The sequence below is a fragment of the Nyctereutes procyonoides genome, unplaced genomic scaffold (assembly GCF_905146905.1).
Source record: "Nyctereutes procyonoides isolate TBG_1078 unplaced genomic scaffold, NYPRO_anot_genome, whole genome shotgun sequence".
Classification (NCBI taxonomy): domain Eukaryota; kingdom Metazoa; phylum Chordata; class Mammalia; order Carnivora; family Canidae; genus Nyctereutes; species Nyctereutes procyonoides.
In genome coordinates, this window is record NW_026575032.1 from 17,313,616 (window position 1) to 17,336,863 (window position 23,248).

A 23,248-nucleotide genomic window follows, 5' to 3' on the forward strand; every position below is an offset into this window, starting at 1 on the left:
AGAATGGCTTTCACTACTTTTCATTGGTTACACTCGTGAATACCTTCAAAAATCAGAATTCAGAATTCTTTGCCTAGCCACCCTAATGATTAAGTCTGATAGACTGCAGTCATTTTAAGATGTTTTAGTTCTCCAAGAATTTACCTCCCATATGATCTTTCTCAAGAAATAACTGAGGGGTGTGGTTTACTAAAACAAATAAATAGACCAAGTATGTTGCAGATTTGGGATACAGAAAACAGGAAAATCAACCCCCGGTTCCTAAAATACCTGCTAGAACTGTCAGGTTGCAAGAGAAATATTTTTCAAGATTAGGAAGCGGCATTAGGAAATGCAGATAAGCATTTGAAAAACATTCAGCATTCATCCACGGTTTTTAAAATGTTTGAATACACCGAGAACAGATTTGGATAATTCACAGGAAATCTGAGGGTGAATTAGTGGTAAGTACATGAAATAAAGCTGATTTAAAACTAAAAAAAAAGTTGTATAATAAAAGAATAGAACATACTTTGTAGCTTAAGTGTAAATAGCATTTATGCTCTCGTTATAACATTATTGAATACTGAGCAAACCAATCACATAACTATATGGACAGAGTGAAGGTTTGGGTGGAGTGCACTCTATCAAAGTTAAAATCTTTTGTTCATTAAAAGGCATTACTAAGAAAATGAAAGAGCAAGCCATAAACTGAGACTTGTGGTCAGACTATATATGGAACTATAACAATCCAAAAAAAAAAAAAAAAACAGGTGAACAACCCAATTTTTTAAATGGACCAATACTTAAGACATTTCACAAAATATATACATACATTTCATTAAATCCATATTTCATAAGGATCTATATTTTTATATATATAGATACACACACAACTAGCACCTAGCATATGAAAATATGCTCAACATCATTGGTCATTAAAGAAATGCAAATTAAAATCATAAATGAGGTATCAGGATCTGGCTTTTCTAGCACTCCATACAAATTGAATATACAAATTGAATCGTATAGTATATAGTCTTTGGCATCTGGCTTTTTTCATTTAGCATAATGTAATTTTAGAGATTCATCCATATTGTTGCATCTATTGATAAAAATGAGGCTTCAGGGGCACCTGGGTGGCTCAGTGGGTTAAGTGTCTGCCTTTGGCTCAGGTCATGATCCCGGGGTCCTGGGATCGAGTCCCACATTGGGCTCCCTGCTCAGTAGGGAGTCTGCTTCTACCTCTACTTCTCCTCCTCCCCCTCCCCTTGCTCATGCTCTCTCAGTCTCTCAAATAAATAAAATCTAAAAAAAGAAAGAATGAGGCTTCCAACTCAGATGTATTGTCTCCAAACTCATTGTATGTCTACAGTATAAGATAAAAAAGGAAAACACTTATTCACTCTTCTAAGACAAAATATTAGTATATCAAAAAGTTATCTGTATAAACTTTTAAAGGACACAACATATATAAAATAAAACTAACGAGTATCTGATAATTTGCTATATATCAATTTTTATACTTACCACTATATTGTCAAAGGTTTAAATTTTTGTATATGATAAAGTCTCTTATCCACTATGAAGAAAATTGAGAACTAAGACTAATCCTTATTATGCCATTGTTTCCAAAGAATGATGCCGATCATTTTCAAAGAAGGTGTTTGAATTATGAGACTCCTAATAATAAATATCCTGTAAGAAATTTTAAAAATAATATAATTAAATAATTGTAACAAAACAGTATAAATTTTTAAAATGTACAACTACCTTTGACATGTCATTAAATTGTTATTTATTTCTATTTTACATTGGGTGAGGTATAAAAAGGGAAAAAGCTAGATCATAATATGAAATATGAGTGATTAAATTTTCTACTTAGTAGGTTGTGAATTTACAAAGGTAAGGCTAAAATACCTTATTCAGCAAAAACTGTAATGGAAGAAAGAGTCCCACTATGATAGCACCAACAAATAGAATGGTATCGATCAATTTCTTTCTGCATCACCTGCGACTATGTTTTATGTATTTTCATGGTGTTATTTTCTGCATCAAGATTCATAACAGTTAAATTTTCATTATTCCTGGCACTTGTTTGTTTTGCTTAATGAACACTTTTAATCTAGAATTTCACTTTGCCTAATTGCTAATAGCTAAATTTACTGAATTCACGCTATTTTTCAGGCAGTGTTCCAAGGAGTGCAGTACAACAAATACACAGAGATAAGGAGTAGAAAAAGTGGAAAGAGGGCAGGTCATAAATAATGAATGAAATGATGGGAGTACGTGTATGTAAATGTCTCTCATTTCAACTGACAAAAGAGTAAGGCAATCATCTGTTTTTTTGTATGAAGAAACTATAAAGGGAGACTCTTTCAAAGGTAGGAAACATCTTAAGGCTCACCTAATTTAAACCACTCTTACCATAACTAAAAACTAGTTGTTTTGACTCTAAAGTCTCTGCTTTTTCTACCGTACCAAGATGCTAAGTCAATTACAAATAACATTGCTTCCAAAAATGATGGAAAATTAAAGAATGATTAAAAATCAAACAATACCGAATTTTTCTTGACATGGCAAATAGTGATCTGAAAAAAAAAGAATGCCGATACACTTAAATTCTACAACAGGGGCATTTTATTTAGAAATATTCTTCTATAACTCTAAATACTAAACTAAAATAGTGAATTCTATCATGACTTTTAAAACGCATTTGTAGTCATTACTTGAATCATACAGCTGGGAACAGTAAGGCAAAGAAGTTTACATAGGCTGGATTTTTCTTTCCATGACAGATCACTAGGGTCTCGAAAAGATGATGGCTCTTCACAACATATAGTTACCATAAGATGAATTATGTTTAAAAAACCATATTTTACAGTCTTGTATTTTCATCACCCCTTCTCTAAACACTGTAAGTTCATGAGACATTGTATATTACTCAAGTTACATTTCAAAATCTTACTTTGGAATATTGTTCTCTTCCAGGGAATGATGACTGTATACCCACATGCTGGAAAAGAGAAGGTTTATATCGAATACGAATGTGCTTATTTCGTTCTGCACATTTTTCCTGGGAAAAATAAGAGAAACAACAATCTTCTGTAATAAGCCAAATATACTCCCTTTTTATTGCATATATGATGGCAGAATTTTGGGTTATATTGTTTTATGTCAGAATTCTGTTTTAATATTTAAAAATTAAATAAAACTTTCTTAGCTTTTTAAATCTCTTTATTTTTACTTTTTAGCTTTTTCTTCATAAGTATAATAAAATACAAGTTGAGATACAAAAAGGTTTCAGTTAAAGCATGTATTTTCTACTTTTGTACCAGCTATCATTTTCTGCTTCCTTCTTTTTATTTCAATGACATAGATGAAATCTTTTGTATTTTCTATCCATTTCTTTCAGACTACAGTGTTCTTTCTCTTTCCATAGTCATTAATTCCTACACTGAGGTACACCCTCCTGAGTTTCTTAAGTAGGAAAAAAACATGATTAAAACAAAGAACCAATATTATACTTTATGGAAAAATATTTGATTAATCTCATTAAAAATAAAAATAAGGGACACCTGGGGGGCTCAGAGGTTGAGCATCTGCCTTGGGCTTAGGACATGATCCCAGGGTCCTGGGATCGAGTCCTGCATCAGGCTCCCTGAGAGAAGCCTGCTTGTTTCCCTGGCTCTCTCTCTGTGTGTCTCTCATGAATAAATAAATAAATAAAATCTTTAATAAAAAATAAAAATAAATAAAAATTAAAAATAAAAATAACAAAGATGACCTGTGACAGCAATCCTATTGAAGGAAATATCTGAAACTACTATGAGTGTTGAGAATGATTTTGTATACTGTATATGTAGAAAGTTCATAAAAATGCATCTCAAATTTATATACTCAATAATTTTTAAAAGATTCATTTTTTTGAGAGAGAGAGAGAGAGAGAGAGAGAGAGAGCAAGCACCCCAGGGGGAGGAGTGGAAGGCGAGGAAGAGACATAATTTTAATTTTTTTTTTTGAAGAGACATAATCTTAAACTGACTCCCTGCTGAGCACAGACCCAGATGAGGGGCTGGATCTCACGACCCTGAGATCATGACCTGAGCCAGAATCAAGAGTCAGACACTTACCTGACTGGGCCACCCAGGCATCCCATACTCTCTAATTTTTATTCCAGTATGGTTAACATGCAGAGTTAGATTAGTTTCAGGCGTACAATGTGGTGATTCATCAATTCTGTACGTTACCCAGTGCTCATCATGAAAAGTGTACTCTTCATTCTCCTCCCCTACTTCACCCACCCCCCACCCACATCCCTTTGGTAACCTCCGCTTTGTTCTCTATCATTGAGTCTATTTCTTGGGGCAGCTGGATGGCTCAGCCGGTTAAGTGTCTCACTCTCGATTTCAGCTCAGGGCATGATCTCAGGTTGTGATGTCAGGCTCTGCAGTAGGTGTGGAGCCTGCTTAAGAGTCTCCCTTGCCCTCTGGCCTCCCCTACAAAGAAAGAGTCTATTTCTTGGTTTGTCTTTTTTTTTCCTTTGCTCATTTGTTTTGTTTCTTAGATTGGGCCTATGAGTGAAATCATATTGTATTTGTCTTTCTCTCATTTTTTTCACTTAGCATTATACTCTCTAGCTCCATCCATGTTGTTGCAAATGCGCATATTTCATTCTTTTTTGTGGCTGAATGATATTCCGTTGTGTATACACACCACATCTTCTTTATCCATTCATCTATTAATGGACTCTTGGGCTGCTTCCATAATTTGGCTATTGTAAATAACACTATAAAAACATGGGGTACGTGTACCTTTTCCAATTAGTATTTCGTTTTCTTTGGGTAAAAATCCAGTGTGGAATTACTGGATCATATGGTAATTCCATTTTTAATTTTTTAAGGAACCTCCATATTATATTCCACAGTAGTTGCACCAGTTTGCATTCCCACCAACAGTGCCCGAGGGTTCCTTGTTCTCCACACCCTTGCCAATACTTGTTATTTCCTGTGATTTTTTTATTTTGGCCATTCTGACCAGTGTGAAGTACTATTTCATTATGGTTCTGATTTGCATTTTCTCATGATGACTCATGTCATGTATTTTGGAAAAACGTCTATTCAGGTTATCTGACCATTTTTTCATTGGCTTGTTTTTTTAGTGTTGAGTTGTATAAATTCTTCATATATTTAGGATATTAACCCCTTATCAGAGGTATATTATTTGTAAATATATTCTCCCATTCAGTAGATTGCCTTTTTGTTTTATTTTTTAAATAGCAGACTTAAATGCATTTACTTACTTAAATGCATTTCTACTCAGTACTAACATGTAATAAAATATTATATTAAATGATTGTTTTTAAAACTGTAAACTAAATAATCTAGAGTTAATCTGAAACTAAAGTCAGATAAAATTAGTTGAGGAATTAAAATTTAGGAAATATGCTTACATTTGCTAAGCTAGTAATAGGAAGTACCAATGAGATGGTATTATCAAATTCTGGCTTCCCCAAATCCCTCAAATAACCTGTTGATAAAGAAAAGCTGAGTTCATTACTTATTGCAGTAAAGAAGAAAATACCTTGGTAGTGTCTATTGAAGTCTTGTGCCTATTTTTTAATTGGGTTGTTTTCCTGTTGTTAAATTTTGAGTTTTACATATATTCTGAATACAAATCCTTGTTTATATGGAATTTTCAAATATTTCCTCCTACTCTGTGGTGTCTTATACTCTAACAGTAAAATTTATAGTACAAAAGATTTTAATTTGGATGAAATCCAACTTAGCAATTAAAAAAAATGGATCATAATTTTAGTGTCATATCTAAAAACTCTTCTCCTGGTCCTGGATCCTGAAGATGTTTTTCCACACTTTCTTCTAAAAGTTTTATAGTTTATGTTTTATATTTAGACAGATGATCTATTTTGTTTTTTTTTTTTTTTTAAAGATTTTATTTACTTATTCAAGAGAGACACAGAAAGAGAGCCAGAGACACAGGCAGAGGGAGAAGCAGGCTCCATGCAGGGAGCTGGACATGGGACTTGATCCCGGGTCTCCAGGATCAGGCCCTGGGCTGAAGGCGGCACTAAACCACTAAGCCACCCAGGCTGCCCCCAGATGATCTATTTTGAAATGTTTGTATCAACTGTGATGTTACGTTTACATTATATAGATATATATGTATAGAGATATATACGGATGTATAGTATATATCATATAGAGATATATATGGGTGTGTATATATACACAATCTCATATATATATATACATATACACACACACACTCAGCTCCCCCAATACACATTTGTTGAGAAGACTATTCTTTCTCCATTGAATTGCATATGCTCCTTTGTCAAATATCAATTGGCCATATTTTTTGGACCTATTTCTGAACTGTTTTGTTCCATGGGTCTATTTGTTTACTTCTTTACGTATAAATGTGTGTCCTGCTTACTGTAGCTTTATCATAAGATTTCAAATTGAATAATGTGATGCCTCCAACTTTTTTCTTCTTTTTCAAAATCATTTTAGCTAAAATAGTTCCTTTGCCCTTTCTTAAAAATTTTAGAATTAGCTTGTCTGTATCTACCATAGCAAATCCTGCTGGGATTTTGATTGGAATTATGCTAAATCAATAGATCATTTTAGGAAGCATTTGTCTACTTACTATATACAATCATGATCATGGTATGTCTATTTCTCTCATCAGCATTTTTAAGATTTCAGCATACAGATAACCTAAATATTTTGTTATATTTACACACACACATACATAAGTGTCATGACATTCTCTCTTAATTTTAATATTGATGATTTATGTTTTGGGGTTTTCTTTGTCACTCTTAGAAATTTATCAGTTTTCTTGCTCTTTTCAAAGAACCAGAGTTTGGCTTCATTAATTTTCTCTACTGCTTTTATGTTCTCAATTTTCTTTCTTTCTGCTTTCATAGCTATTATTCCCTTTCTTCTGCTTGATTTGGGTTTATTTGGGTCTTCTTTTTCTAGTGACTTAGGGTGGAAGCTGAGATTATTTATGTGAGATCTTTCTTTTCTTCTAAGATAATGATTTCTTCTAGGATAAATTTCTCCATAAGCAGTGCTTTGGCTGCATCCCACAAATTTTGATAGGTTGTATTATCATTTCATTCAATTCAAAGTATTTTCTAATTTCCTTTAGAGACTTCCTCTTTTACTCATGGCTTATCAGGAGTATACCATTTAAATTACAAGCGCTTGTAGATTTTTCAGTTATCTTGCTGTTGTTAGTTTCTTAATTTTACTTCATTGTTGTCTGTCAGATTTTAGTTTCATTTTTGTGTGTATGTGATTTCATCTTAAACGTGTTAAGAAAAAAAAAGAAAAAAAGAAAAATAAAAAAAAACGTGTTAAGCTCTGTTTTATGATACAAGATATGTCTATTTTGGTGAATGTTCTATGTGTATTTCAAAATAATGTGTTTTCTACTGTGGTTGGACATAGTGTTTTTAAAACAGAAATTAAATCCAAATGGTAAATGGTGTTGTTCAATTCTTTTATCGCTTTGCTGGTTTTCTACTCACCAGTTCTGTTGCTTACTGAGAGAGGAGTGTTGAAGTTTCCAAGTATAATTGTAGACTAATCTATTTCTCCTTTTAGTTCTGTCATCTTTTGCTTCATGTATTTTGAGGCTTTGTCATTAGATGGATACACTTTCAGGATTGTTTTATGTTTCTGATGATTCGTCCCTCTTCTCAGTATATAGTATCTTTCTTGATCCCTGGTCAAATTTTTTGTTTTTTTGCACCAAAGTCTACTTGATATTAGTTTAGCTACTACAGATTTTCTTTGATTAGTGTCTTCATAGTTTTTCTTTTTTCACCTTTTCCTTTTAACCTTCACCTTTCCTTATGAATATTATTATATTTGAACTGAGTATAGACAGAAAGTAACTGCATAGTGTTTTTTAATCCATTCTGATGAAATAGCTCTTAATTGGTATATTTTGGTCATTTATATTTGATGTAAATAGTGGCATATTTAGATTTATATCCATCATTTTATTATTGTTTTGTCCCCCTTTTTCTGCTTTTCACTAACTTACGGCCTCTCATTACTTCATTAAGTAAGTATAGGTTTCTGTAAAAATTCTGGATACCAGAAGTTAAAAAAATTAATGCACTCGTCAGGATTAGTGAGGTATTAGTGAAGTATAGGGAGGATTAGTGAGGTAAACAAATTTTAGGGAATTACATTAGACAGAGAGTATTTTCCTAAAATATTTTGTATTTACAAAGTAAAGAAATACTCACAGGAGTTTCTCCTGGGTCACACATCTTTACCTGAAAAATGTCCCCCAAGAGCAAATCTATGGGTTTATCTTTGTAGAACATTAAAAAAAAACGTACAAAGTCAGTTAAGTCCTCAGATTTAAACAGCTTTCCTATGGAGAAAAAGTAAACAAATCCAAATAACTCTTGAGTGTCTACACTACATATCATAAAATAACACTTATATATAGTTGTTCATGCTATTAACATGAGCAAGGACCAAAAAAATCATTAAAAATTAAATACATCATATTCCTTCAAAATAAATAAGGCTTAAAGTATTAGTGAAGTTGAAGGATAATAAAACAAAATACTATATCTGCCTAAGTATTAAGGATTACCACTTCTGGGCAAGAAAAGGTAAGGCAGGTTTAGGATAGTGACTACTCTCAGGAAATCAACTTTCTCATGACCAGTGAGATCAATTTTCCAAGTCACATGAAAGATAAATACATTGTAATAAAAAAGATATATAAATAGGATGAAAAGCATAGGAGGTATAATCTTTTACTTAATTTTGCATAAACTGATTTATAACTTGACTTTAGTAGAACTTTATCAATCTACCAGATTTTTTATGTTTAGTACTTAATTTTGATTAAAATACAGTATTATTTCAATATTTGAGCATCATTTTATGTGAATTTTGTTTTATATTTGTGATTCTCAAGGATTTGCTATATTTTATTTATTTTTTTTAATTTTTATTTATTTATGCTATATTTTAAAGTAATATATTTCATTAGGCCCAGTTGCTTTTTTCCTAACATACTGCATCTTTAATTTTCAAATTAATTTAAATGAAGTTGAAGGTCTAAGAGTCAGGTAAATGGCCAGTTTAAAGTAAATAGTATAAAATACATCTAATCATTTAATAAACACGATAGTATGAAATAAGCATGCTTCATTTTATCCACCAGGGGCTGAGTCTGTATGGGTTATGTAATCAAATATATGGTTGTATTCTAACTTTTTGGCACCCATTTATGTAGTGACCAAAACAAGTGATTTAATGATGGAAACAGATGATTCAGTATTTATGTTTTCCTCATCTGCTATCAGTCTGTTATAAAATTGTGTTTAGCAAACTCATAGTTTTGGTAATATTGAGTTAAAAAAATGGTTATTATTATAACAACAAAACACAAAGCCCTTGTAAACCTAAGCTCTAGTAAGACTTCACCTGTCAATGTGGTCTTGTGATCAGAACATGAATATCCTCTATCCTTTTCCTACCTGACTTTGTTAAGAAAGAGAAAAAGGAATTTATAGTTCACAAAGTAACGTATCAACAAAATGACTTCCTCTTCAAGCTTATCAGGTATTATACTTTACCTACAATTTCTCTTCTTATTTAAAGCAAGGCTGAGCAAAACCTCTGGAGTCTTAAAATTGGATTCTATAACACTTGACAGAAAGTATGGAAAAGAAGATGTCAAGTAAGTATATGAATAACAGATTTCCCTAGCATTCAAAGAAATGCTTTACATTACTCCCAGTGGCCAAAAAAAAAAAAGTCACGGATAGGATCAAATGCAAATGTTGTCAAGCAAAAGGAAAAGAAGGAACTCAGACGCTGCCCAAGGGAGTATAAATTGTACAATCTGCAAAGCAATCTGGCACCATGTAGAGACACTGCTATATTCACCCTCAGTGATCCTGCTTCCAGGGATATACATGTCCCTTCATTTCTTTGTGACAGCAAAGAGTTGGAAGCAATCAAGGTCAACCGCTCTGATCATGCATAAATCAAATGATTACATAGGACTTATGCAACAGCAGTAAGAAACAATAAACTAAAAGGACATAAGTCGACATGTTGGCAGTTTTAAAATCTAGTTTTGAGGACAGAAGCATAAGGGGTATGAATAGGCTTATCACATCACCATTGATGTAAACTTTAAACAGTTACAAACATGATAAACACCAAGTATGTGACACGGATACATGCATATTTATGTGTATTCTTTGAACATAGTAGAGTGCAAACCTATTGAGGGGCAGGAGGAAGTGGGAGTATGGACTGGGCATAAAACAAAAGAATAAAATAAGAGAGGGCTCCCACATGAAGAGTTGACATGCACCGTGAAATAAGTATGGTCATTCAGCCTGCTGCCTCAGGATTCAAATAAAAGGACAAGTATAGAAGGAAGGGTGGAAAGACTGGAAGGAAGAAAAAAGAAAGTCTATAGAAGACATTTTTTAAAAATCACATCATGGGCACAATTTTAGAAACTTTTCCATGATGGGTCTGACTCATATATTTTTATACTTTTCTAAGTATGTCAGCTTTGGCATACTGGAAATTACAGGAAATTTAGAGTAGGGTAGTTCTAAGTTGGAATTCATTTCTCTATAACTTCAATTCTTTAAACAGAATATTTTTTCATATAAAATAGAGAAATACACCTTTGTCACTGAGCTAATAACACATGTGCACCAGACTCCCAGCGAGCATTTAGCAAGTGGTAGCTTTCTTATGTTTTTATAACATATATGTCAACCTGCTCATTTATATTTCCCATCTAGGAAAAATTGGTTTAAAAATACATTTTCTGAAATCCAGATACTTGAATTTGATCTTATTATTAAATTAGTATTATCTTTTATAGAAATCATGTTATTCCTTTTCATTTAGTAACAAACTGGTAAGTTCTTTTAAGATTATCTACCAAAAAAAAATAGATATGTTGCTTACCTATGCAACCTATATGCTAAAAAATAGGTATGTTGCTTACCTATGAATCCAAGAATTGAAAACTCAATATAAAACCAATTATTTGAAGTACCACTATGCACAAAATCTATGATTTTCGTAAAGTACATCTTTTTAGCTATGATATCATCTTCTAGCTGGAAAAAAACCAAAAGGTCATTAGTACCTTTGATACTTCCATTGAATAAGTTGTATTAGCTTGAGAATTGAAAAAAACTTTCAATAGGATACATTGAAGAAAATCTTTTTATGAGGTAAATTTTATTTTTAGTTCAAGTCACTTAGGGTATTTACTGTTAATTGGTTTTCACTTTCAGGTTCTGAGACCAGAGATGATCTGTTTGTTTCCTAAACACTAATATGGAACGCTCAATCTAACTCCTTTTTTTTTTTTCAATCTAACTCCTCACTGAAAAAAAAAATATTTCAATCCATTTTCATCCTTACAAATACTGCAGTTTCTAATTTAAGGCCACACAGGTTTATGTTTGAGATGGCAGGTGCCATGTCCTCTTGCCAGGAAATGTGGCTGGCATAGAGATGACAAAGGGGGAATTGGCACTGTCATCCACAACTAGCTCTGTAGAATGATGGTGCAGGCAAGCCTAAAAATAGTTCTCCATAATAAGAGGGGAAAGGGGAAATTAGAACTTTCTTTTTTAATTTCATATATGTTATGTGTAATCTATGCACTAAGAGGCCATCCTAAATGACTCACAAAAACGTGAAAGTCTCTAAGCACAAAGAAGAATTGGCGCTTTTTCAAATTGGGAAGAACACACTGGCTGGATCTCGTGTTTCTGTTACATTCCACTAGCTAGGAATCAAAAGGGATTTATTTTTTCTGCCAGTAAAAGAGAGAATCCTGCTTCGAGATTTTATAACACTCTCTCTTCTCCAATGGTATCTTACAAACTCCTCTTACAACTGCACATTGTCACATGTAGTAAGGCACAGACTCACTGCTGGGAAATATAACCCTACTGCTTAACAGTATGCCACAATTCAGGGAGTACCAGTGATATATAATTGATTTATTTCAGAAATACGGTGAGGCCCTGTAGAACTGGGAAGAACATACAATGCGAGCCAGGGTAGGCAGACACACTATCTGACATCTAAGATGCGTTCAAATAGGTCTGCCTAATGTAATAAGTCTGTGGGAAGAGAAATGTAGGAAGTACAGTTTCTATTTTTTCTAATTTGAGAATTTCTTTTCAGTTTGCTTCAGGTAACTATAATCTCCTCTGTTAATAGTAAACCCAGCAAGAAGACTTATATAAAATCAACTCTGGGATGCCAGGGTGGCTCAGTCGGTTAAGCATCTGCCTGCAGCTCAGGTCATGATCCCGGGGGCCTGGGACCAAGCCCCATGCTGGGCTCCCTGCTCAGCTGGGAGTCTGCTTCTCCCTCTCCAGCTCCCCTGCTTGTGCTCTGTGTGTCTGTGTGTGTGTTTGTGTGTGTCAAGTAAATAAACAAAATCTTTTTTAAAAAAAATCAACCTTAAACTTTTTTTTGGAACTTTGATATAGCGATTATTTTCTATTTCCTGAATAAAAAGTAAGGTGGAGGAATATAATGAGGAAGGAAGGAACCAAAAGGGAAGGAGAACATACCTCCACTTTAAATCACACACACACACACACACACACACACACACACACACACACACACCATGGTCTTACCTGTAAATAATACATAGCCTTGGGTTGGGCATACAACATCAAAAAACAAAAATCCAGTACTTGTTTGATGCGCCAACTAAAGATAAGTAATAAAATCTGTTAATATTTGTCATTATTATGTAATTTATTTATAAGCACATTTCAGTAATTTTTTACCCTTTACTAATATAGAGTACTATCTACAGTAAGTAAAATTGAATATGTTATGCTGAGAAGTTATATTACAGTGTTTCCCATCTTTACCCAGTGTACCGTATCTGCCATCACTAAACTAGGATAAGCACAATCTATTTATTCTACATTTTGGTCAGTTAAATTTTGATCTGTGTAGTAAAGTTAATACTCTTTCTAATCTTAGGTCTTGTTCAAATAAAAGAAAGAAGAAACTAAATTATTCTAATCTATTACTAAGCTAAGTATTAGCCCAGTTCCCGAAGATACAAAGAGCAAGACACGATGCAGGTCTGCCCTTCTGGGTTTCATAATCCAGTATGAAAAGACAGAAAAATAATAAAATCAGAACAATGAAAGAACTGCTATATGCCAGAGACACTGGCAATGATGATGTAAAATAAGATGGGGCGGGTGGCTCAGAAAGCCGGGCATTCAGTGAGAGGACTGGAATTGCAAAGGCATGAAATGTGTGGGAGCATGTGCCACCTTAGATCCAGAGCACCAGGAGTGGATGGAAAAATCTGACGATGGTAAGGTGGGTATAAAGGCCAGATCATGAAGAAAGTTGGACCTGATTTCCTATGAAAAGGGATTCTTGGTTACCCTCCGGAGAATGAATTAGAAGAGAGGCCAGATTAGGCGAGGCTTAGGGAAAACAAATAGATCGTGAATGGCCTGAACGAAGTCGAAGGCAGAGGAATGGGGATGAGAGGGATGAGGCAGAGATTTTTTACAAAAGAAGAGATGATGATAGAGACAGAAAGAGCAGAAAGAAAAAACAGGATCTAGAATGTCTCCCTGCGATCTAAGAACAGACTACTTAATTCAAAGCAAAACAAAACCCTTAAGAGATGTCCAAACTCTGACATGCCATTTATTATTGTGAAACAAAACGAAAGTTCACAAGTTTCCTGGGATCGGATTTTTTTCTTAATTCTGACATTCTTTTTACTCTATTTAAAGTTCCGAGAAACCAAACTATTACATTTCTTATAATACATTTATAATAAAACAAGAGTGATCCTACATACACGTATAGACCTTTAAATTCTTCAAAATTCTTTCATAAACACGATCATATTTTATTCTTACAATGACTTTTCCAAATGTATAAAGTAGATTTTATCATGCACACTGGAAAAGTGAGGAATCTAAGAATACAAAGGCTACATTACCTGTCTAGCATGACCAGCAAACAGAAAAAAAGTTGTAACTAGAATGTACATGTAATAATTTATAACCCCACACTTTCTTTTTCCCATCCTTATGCCCTTGCTAATTATTGGCTGAAAACGTGAACATAGATAATCAATGGTGTGCTGTTGGTATATGTTTAACAACTCATTCTTCCCAGAATGGGGTGGGGGTGAGCCACGATTTTTAGCTTTTGCCCATTTCCATGGTGTAAATGCTCTTACCAGGGCTGATTTCATGCTACCAACTTGATGTCGCTGAATGCAGCTTGGGAAGTAATGCGCACAGTCAGCTCTTGCAAGCTAGTAGGAGCTGGCAGTGTTTGAAATGGGATCTATTAGAGGCTGGTTCCAACATTACAACGGATGAAGTTATTTAAGGTAATATGTCATACCTCTCTAATTTTCCCAAGTCCTCAGTTGACTGTGTGAGAGGTAATATGTTTGGATAAAAAAAGGCAGGTATTGAAATGACTTCTAAGGATCCAGACTTAAGTTGCCTTTTGAATCTGTAAACAGAAGTAAATGGAAGCTTGCAACTCAATTTTTGATTTACCAAAATAGCAAATACTTCAAAAGAATGTCCTCATGCCTGTCCACATAATATTTTTATTTGAATTTTCTCACGTTGATACACGATATCCACATTATGAAACTAATACTTTTTAGCCAGAGTATTTCTTTTATAAATTAGTGAGCAACATAACAAAAAGTTAAAATATACAATATAAATTTAATTTAGTCTCATAAAAATTACAGGCATTTAATTTTTTGCAAGTTTACAATTAGATATGTACTCTAAAAGATTCAAAATAATGGAACTAACGAATTAGCATAAAACATTAGATGATTTTTTAAAGTGCATAGTTTTGGGATGCCTGCGTGGCTCAGTGGTTGAGCGCCTGCGTTTGGCTCAGGGCCCCGGGATCAGTGCTGCATTGGGCGCCCCCACAGGGAGCCTGCCTCTCTCTGTGTCTCTCATGAATGAATAACTAAAATCTTAAAAAATAAAAATAAAAATAAAGTGCATTGTTTAGAGCAGGAAGAGTCCTACCGACTAGTATTGTGGCTGCTGAAAGTATAGACTCCTCATAGCAAGCAAGGATTCAGTGTGACTCTTGTCCAAAATTCCCTGGATGACTATGTATGCTTTGTGAATCTTTATTTTTAAAAGTTAATATTTATAGACTAACTAGGACACCATTAAAATGCACAAAATATTGCTCACAAAAGCTGCAATACACATCTTGTGCCATCAAGGTAAAGGATGGGATATACCAAGTAAAGCATTTTAAACGGTTTTCCTTTGGAGATAGATATTATGACTTTAAATGGGATTAAAACCTAGGCATTAGAATATTTATTAAAATGTTAAAACCTCAAGAAAAAGTTCTGTGCTAATAGTGAAAACGCAAGATGGGAGTTTTATATGCACAATCTCAATTACGTGCAAAATAGGCAGCCCCCACTTTGCGCAATTCCACTATGGGAACCCCAGTTACCATGTCTTAGTTAAATGACATGTCTCCCTCAACCACACTGTTCGAATTTGGCTCATCCTACTGTATTAACCGTGAACAAGCCCATACAGTACAAACTCGCTTCGGGCTCTTCAGCTCACAAATCACTACATAAATGACAAATGCGTATCGTCGTCTCACTGTTCCTTTCAAAGTCTGTTGGTGCCCAATCCCTGTGACTCTGTTGTTAGGTCACCTACAGACAGGAGAACATGCGGCTGTGTTGCCTCCCTGTGCCATTGGAATGTGGACAATTATGCTCCTTTCATTTGCTTTTTAAATGATTTCCAAATGTTTCATCATAGGCGTGTGTCAGGAGCCTGGGGAAGCAGCAGCTACCCACTAGAGAGGATATAGGGTTTAGACCCAGAAAAGGGTCTCTACCAACTTTGCTTCCTTCACTGACAAACGTTAAGCAAGTCATTTACCTTCTCTGACCTTCAGGTTCTTCATCTGTAAAACTGGAACAGCACTACATACTCTTGCAGAAAAAGAACTGTTCTACACGCACTCAATACTCCCAGGCTCTATGCAACAGTGGAAGATTTCCTAGTTATTTATTTATTTGTTTGTTTATTTATTTATTTATTTATTTATTTATTTGGGAAGTGTACATGGGGAGCATGAAAGTCTTATTGGCTCTTCATATTTTATGGTATATCAAATGGAAAGTTTTCCAAAAGCTTATTTTAGTATGTTCCTTGAGGAGCAGAAAATGTTGGTATGGAAGAAAAACAGGAATTCTAGTTGATTTGGGGTTAGTAACATAATATCTACATTTTAAAAAATGAAATCGCATAACTTCATACAGCAACTTAGAATAGCAGAGACAAGCAAAAATAACATCAAGTTGCAGTATATACAATCATCAGAAAGTTTGGATTGCAGATGCTTCTAAGTAAATTTTGTCCTCTAGAAAATTTCATACAAAGTCCCAAAGCAACAAAAGTCAAGTTACAAGTAATTTCTATCTTGATGGTAAAATTTCCCATTATAGATAAAGAGGAAGATCCGAGGCTCAGCTTTATTTAGTCTGTCTTAAGCAAGACTTTTGAAATTCTGTGTGGTGACACCTTTCTAGGATTCTTCAAATCTTTTCTAGCTTGTTAGGTTATGGATAGCATAAAAAGTCCTTGAGACAATGATACCAGGCCTGCTAGTTGTCAATGACTAGAGAAATAGTATAAACTGTACATCGTTGCCATTATAAATGAATGATTTTAGCTTATAGTTATAAAAAAGTGGAAACTTTACAGCTTTATCATTTTATATAAAGTACACAGTTATACACAACTTCATATAAGGTCATACATAACCTTAGGTGGTCCTTTAACAATTACTATTTGGTCTCAAATGTAGGATCAATAAAATATAGAGCAATCTCTCTTAACCCCGATGAGAAGACCTAGAAAAAGGGTCTTGGCTAAATTAAATATATAAAATTTAGGTATATAAATGAAAAGTTATGAATCTATATTAACAATCTCATTTAAATTGCATATTCTGTAATATCTATTTAAAAATTAGTTTTACTCTATTCTCACAAAAAAATAAAACAATTTTATTCCAACTCTTTATCCTGCGTTGTTAACATTACATTCTTATCACCATGAGAATCTCTTTTTGAATCATCTAACATATGATCATCAAGTCTAACTAAAATTCTACTTAGTGACATTGTCTTTGCACATTTCATAGAAAACACAAGTATCTGTCTACATCAAGAAGTATTTTTATTGTGGTCCTCACAAGTAACCACATACTATAATACTTTTTGAAAGTCATCTTCAAAAAATTTGCAAGTATGCAAACATATCTCCAGGAGTTGTTTATAAACCTCTGCCTGCTTTGTAACTGATTCTGTGAAGACTCCCTTATAAGGACACCAAACCAGCATAGACTTAAGTCATTTCAGGCTAATGTGTCTTCTCCAAACAGTGGTCTATTATGCAGAATAAAGCAACCAAGAGAAGGCGTCCTGGAATATGAGAACACTTTAAGGATTCAAGTATGAGGCAACTTTTTTCCTGGGGAACCTTTTTTGGGTAAAACGAGACAGACAAGGATGTTTTAGTTGATCTTGCCCAATTCTATCTCCTTCCATAACATCATCTACTCCTCTCAGGCTTCACCACCACTCTCAAGTTCAAGTTCACTGCTAATAAAATCCTCATTCTCAGCACACCAGCTTTCTTTCACAGAGGAAAAAAAACCCTTTAAGGAGGGAATGCTCTCATTTCACCGTCTTTCTCAGACTAATCATGTTTTTTCTGCTCCTTCACCTGTTCTTATCTTTCCCCCCTTTATCTTAGCTTAGTCCTGTCTAAATCCTTCCATGTGTATCTTGGATCCAACTCCCCCTAGACCTTGTCCATCAGCTTCCTCCTGGGGGATGAGAGCACATATAAAACCACTCCTGGTCTCCCATCTCCAGACCTCCCCAAACACCCTTAGGCTGCTCTGTTTTAACACCTCTCCCCATCAGTCGAGGTTGTTGAGAACAGTCTAATTCAACTCTTTAAATTTTTATTTTGAAAATTACCTCACACACACTGAAAAGTGGGACTACGATGAATCCCAAATCACCTGATTTCAACCATTCATTTTTACTATGTTTGTTTCATCCATACAGCCCCCTTTTTGGTGTTGAAGTATTTTAAAACAAATCCTAGGTATCATTTCTCACCCTTTAATTCTTCAGTGTCAAATCAAAAAGGACATTTATTTACACAACTACATGCCATTATCACACCTTACAAGACTAAGAATAGCTATTTAATATCACATAATATTCAGTTGATATTCAAATATCCTCAGTACCCTAAAAAGTATCTAACAGGTGAATGGGTAAAGGTGGGGTGGGGGATGGTGTTCAAATAAGTAACCACATAAGATCCTCTTATTATAAGCTGTTATCTCTGGGTTCTTTTTAAAATTTATTTTCCAGACCAGTTATTTCAGCTTTTCTTTTTTTTTTTTTTCCCTCAACTATCTTTTTGAAAAGAACTGGATCAACTGTATTCTACAATGTCCTGAATCCTAGTGGTTACTACAGACTGCTTCCTCTAATCACTGTGTACACTCTAAACCGGACTTTAGATTAAAGGTCATTCAGTCTTGAACATATGATTTCACTCATATGTGGAATTTAAGAAACAAAAAGATAAAATTTTTTAAAAAGGTCGGGGGGGGGTGGTGGGAGGGGAAACGCCTGGGTGGCTCAGCAGTTGAGCATCTGCCTTTGGCCCAGGGCGTGACCCCGGGGTCCTGGGATCGAGTCCCCCATCTGGCTTTCCGCATGGAGCCTGCTTTTCCCTCTGCCTGTGTCTCTGCCTCTCTCTCTGGTTCTTTCATGAGTAAACAAAAAATCTTAAAAAAAAAAAAACAGATGAATATGGGGTAAGGGAAGGAAAAATAAGATAAGGAGAAAACAGAGAGGGAAGCAAACCATGAGAGCCTAACTCTAGGAACCACACAGGGTTGCTGGAGGGGATGTGGCTGGGGGATGGGGTCCCTGGGTGATGAGCACCAGGGAGGGCACTTGATCTGATGAGCACCGGGTGTTACATGCAACAGACGAATCACTGAATTCTACCTCTGAAACTCACAAACATTTTAAAAAGCCTGTTCTGTCTTGTGTTGTGTTATATTGTATTTTGGAGGGTGGTGGGCAATAATGCCCCGCCGTGATTTCAGTGTATTTCGCTGGCTACACATCAGAAGACCCAAACGTCTGTCTGGCATCCAGGGACACTGAGGCTGACCCGGGGTTGAGCTGGGGGCACCTGAGCCCCCCTCGGGCTTGCCTGCCTGCCCTCAGCCTAGTCTCACACTTGTGCTCTGCCGGTATCGCAGGGGCAGGGGGTCTGCACGCCAACCCCGGGCCCTCGCTAGCTGGATCCTGCTGGGTTCCACCTGCGGGGGGGCAGCAAGAGAGGCTGTTCTTCCTACCTTGGGGCTCGGTGAAGGCCCCCCAGGAGTGGGGTCCACGGGGGTGGCCCTGCGACAGAGCCCCCCCGTGGGTAGCACAGCAGCAGGGTGCAGCCACCGTCAGACCTTGAGCTGTAAGCCATCTCCCTTTAGGCTTCTCCCATTTCCTTTCTTCTCTTTTGTTCTCTCAGCCCCTGTAAACACTTTTTTTGACCAATCCTTTGAATTCCCTCCATCTCAACTACCAAGGGGTTTTCCTGTTTGGATGCTGGCAGGCAGGCCTTCCTCCTAAAGTTCTCCAGCCACATGTCACTTAATGACCTGCCTGAACCAACTGTTTCAAAACGGTGATTTTCTGATTCAATTCTTTCTACAGTTATTAGCTGGAATTCTTTTGACTAAAACAACTTTGCCTCCTCCCCTTGAGCTGTTTGGTAAGGAAACAAAACACTTTGCTAGTGAAGCCAACTGGTCTGGTCTGTTGCCCAGATTCAGCTTGAAGGCCATGCTTGCAACCCGGCTCTATAGCATCAAGTGCATGATCCTTAGCATGTTCCCGAAGGCTCTTCATGACCTTATGCCAGACTGTCTTAATTAACTCCTACTCATACTCCTTCCTTAATCTCAAATATTCACACTCCAGGATATACTTCTTTTTCCATAAATCTAGCATGCTCCTTTTAGGCCTTTCTGCCTTCTCAAGCAATCCTATTTGCCAAGCATTCCCTTTCTCCTTTTTTCTGCTTTAAGAGTATCCTCTTACACCTTCACACTCAGCTCAATTATTACCTTCTTTGTATCTTGCAGGCAGAGTGAAATGCTTCCTCCTCTACATGTTTTCCACTGCCCTCCCTATACCAACACAAAACACCAGCGTCCCTGTTGTGATTGGTTTTTACCAGGTGTATTACCCACTGGAACATAAAGATCTGAAAGGCTCGGTCCATTCCACAGCATCTTGCTTGATAACTAACAATGTTGGTTCATCATCATGCGCTTGCATCTCCAGGGTTACATCCAGCAGGAGATTGTAAACAGAAGTGGAGAACGTCACTTCATACAGTAAGGTACACAAAAATGCTTAAAAAATAATCTAGCAGGCTTCTGTTAGAGGAAGTGGATTTCATGGAAAATAGATACAATGATAATAACATGAAAAAGGTGGATTTTATTACGCAGACAACCTGCAAAATTGGGGAAAATCATAAGCTATAGTTGATTACAGCTTAGAACTACCTGCAGATCTCAGTAGTTCTTTCTATACAGCTACACTCATCAAAATGGATAGATCACTAATAAAGTAATGTAACTGGGCAGAAAAAAATAGAAAAATGAAAGAAGAGCTATTTTTAAACTTATCAGACAGTACTTACCTTTTTGTAATCATGTCCACAACATATTTTAAATAATCTTCATTTCTCTAAAAATGAGAAAAGTATTTGACTGAAATTAAGCATGCTTAATAGTTTCGCTACTGTATGGTTGCTACACGTAAGTCTAGTTTATATATGGAATGTTATCGTGTCCTGATTTTTTATTTTTTCACCCTCTATAAAAGAATTTAAAATATCCATGTGTCTAAAAGATCTGACTTCAGTACTGAAAAGATTTCATTCTTCCTTTGTGACAGTACAAAATATCACTATACATTATTTGACACTTAAAAATTAGCATGCGGGGTGCCTCTGTGGCTCAACCGTTGAGCGTCTGCTTTTGGCCCAGGGCATGATCCTGGGGTCCTGGGATCTAGTCCCACATTGGACTTCCCACGGGGAGCCTGCTTCTCCCTTTGCCTATGTCTCTCTCTCTGTGTCTCTCATGAATAAAAAAATAAAATCTTTAAAATAAAATAAAAATTAGCATGCAAAAACCTATGTATCTAAAACAGTTTTGTCTAAAAGCTGCTCTTTTTGAAAATGTCTTCATTTTAGGATAGGATAATAAAAGTACTCAAAATTATACCAGCTTTCCAGACAGTATTACTCAGCTTAATTCCCAAATTATCTTCCATCAGCAAACCTTGTGTGCCTACTCTTTATCAAATTCTGTGCTATATTAGATGAAAAGATTCTATGTAAATAGCTTTTGATAGTACATTCTCAGATTTTTTTTTTTTTTACAAAAATGATAGCCTTCACACAACATTGCTTCAGGGCCCCAAGCATTCCTAATACAAAATTATGAAAATTTTTGAATAATGACAGTTCTACTGTCAAATCCGAGTACTCTAAAAGTATATAGTCAGATTGTTTATTTTAAAATATCCATCATGATGATGTATGCAGATAACTCTGACAGTACCTAAGGTTTTTGAGACAGCCACCAATTGAATCACCAGCTATTTGTTACACTGAAATATTTTGTATTTTAAACCTAATACTAAAGTTACACTTCTTAAGCATTCTACATTCCATTTTAACATTTGTCCTTAATATTTTATTACTCGCCTAAACATTTTAGGTACATGTGCACTGTGTCAGCAGCAAAGAAATAAAGATTGTAATATTTAATGTACAGAAATGTGACAAAACATTTGGAGATTATGTATATGCTTTCAATATTAAGAAATTAAACTTGGAAACAAGTTTAATAAACAAGAATGTTTATTTATTAATTAATCTTTTATTTATATTTTCCTCTTAATTATTCTATTGCTTGTTTTTGTTTTTTGAGTTTTTTCTGCATCCAAAGACATGTTTATTATAGAAAATTCAAATAGAGAAAAGAATATAGAAAGGACAATAAAGATCCCTCCAATCCAGAGATAACCATTATTTATATTTTGGAGACCATTATTCCAAGGTTTGCTCATTTTCTTTTTTCTTTATATATTTTCTCTGTATATTTTTTACCTCCTTCCATCACATTTTACATGGATAATATTATGTTAGATGAGATGTTCTGCAACGTTTTCCCACTCAACAATATGATATGGATATCGTTTTATGTCAGTAAATATACGTAGCTATTAATTCTCTTTTCCGAGGTTAAAATTGCACTGCAGATTACTGCAATGTAGACATAAGGATTTAATCAGCCTCTTACTGATACACATTTTTGGTGGTTTCCAATATTATGCTTTTAAAAAGCACAGTGCACTGAAAATCCTTGAAATAATTACTTATTGGACACTCTCTACATACCATGAATCATTCTAAATAAATAGCTAATTTAATTGACAAAACAACCCTATGACATAGATGATATTATTATCACTGTTTTGCAAAGAAAAAAAGTGAAGCATAGAAAAATGATGGAACTTGTTCAAGTTCACAAGCCAAAAAATGACTTTTGAACCAGCCAAGGCATTTGAACCTTGGCAATCCAGATCTAGTGTAAGTGTTCTCAACTACCGTACATTCTGTCAATTTTTTATTATTTTGGAATTCTTGCCTGATTATCTCCCTAGGATAACTTCCCAGAATTGAGGTTTCTGATATAAAGGATATACACATTTTAAATCTAATACAAGTTGCCAAACTCCCTCTCCAAAAGGCTTTATGAGTTTAATATTTATACAGTGCTTTATATAAGCTCTCACGTGGCGTTAGAAGATAGAAAATTTGGGTGCCATTAGACATAGATTTGAATCTGATGTATTAATTACTGGGCAACTTACTTTCTATAAGCTCCAGTTTCTTCACCTGTAAAATAGCTACACCTACTTTACAAGGATGCAATGTGAGCCACAAATAATGTATATAAAAATTGTCTACAATCCTTCACACATAGAAAGGAGTCCC

At 35.0% G+C, this 23,248-nt stretch overlaps 1 protein-coding gene across 1 annotated transcript in view; it reads right to left on the reverse strand.

Annotated features, from left to right (window-relative positions):
- The window catches only part of MGAT4D (MGAT4 family member D), a 49,454-nt gene that overhangs the window by 6,855 nt on the left and 19,351 nt on the right, over positions 1-23,248 (reverse strand). The window contains exons 5-11 of the mRNA XM_055316980.1: positions 20,879-20,925; positions 14,451-14,564; positions 12,689-12,764; positions 11,026-11,140; positions 8,270-8,400; positions 2,948-3,055; positions 1,510-1,677 (exon numbers count right to left, since the gene is read on the reverse strand). Of these exons, the coding sequence (XP_055172955.1) occupies positions 1,663-1,677; positions 2,948-3,055; positions 8,270-8,400; positions 11,026-11,140; positions 12,689-12,764; positions 14,451-14,564; positions 20,879-20,925 (606 nt within the window). The 3' untranslated portion in view covers positions 1,510-1,662. The remainder of the gene's footprint in view (positions 1-1,509; positions 1,678-2,947; positions 3,056-8,269; positions 8,401-11,025; positions 11,141-12,688; positions 12,765-14,450; positions 14,565-20,878; positions 20,926-23,248) is intronic.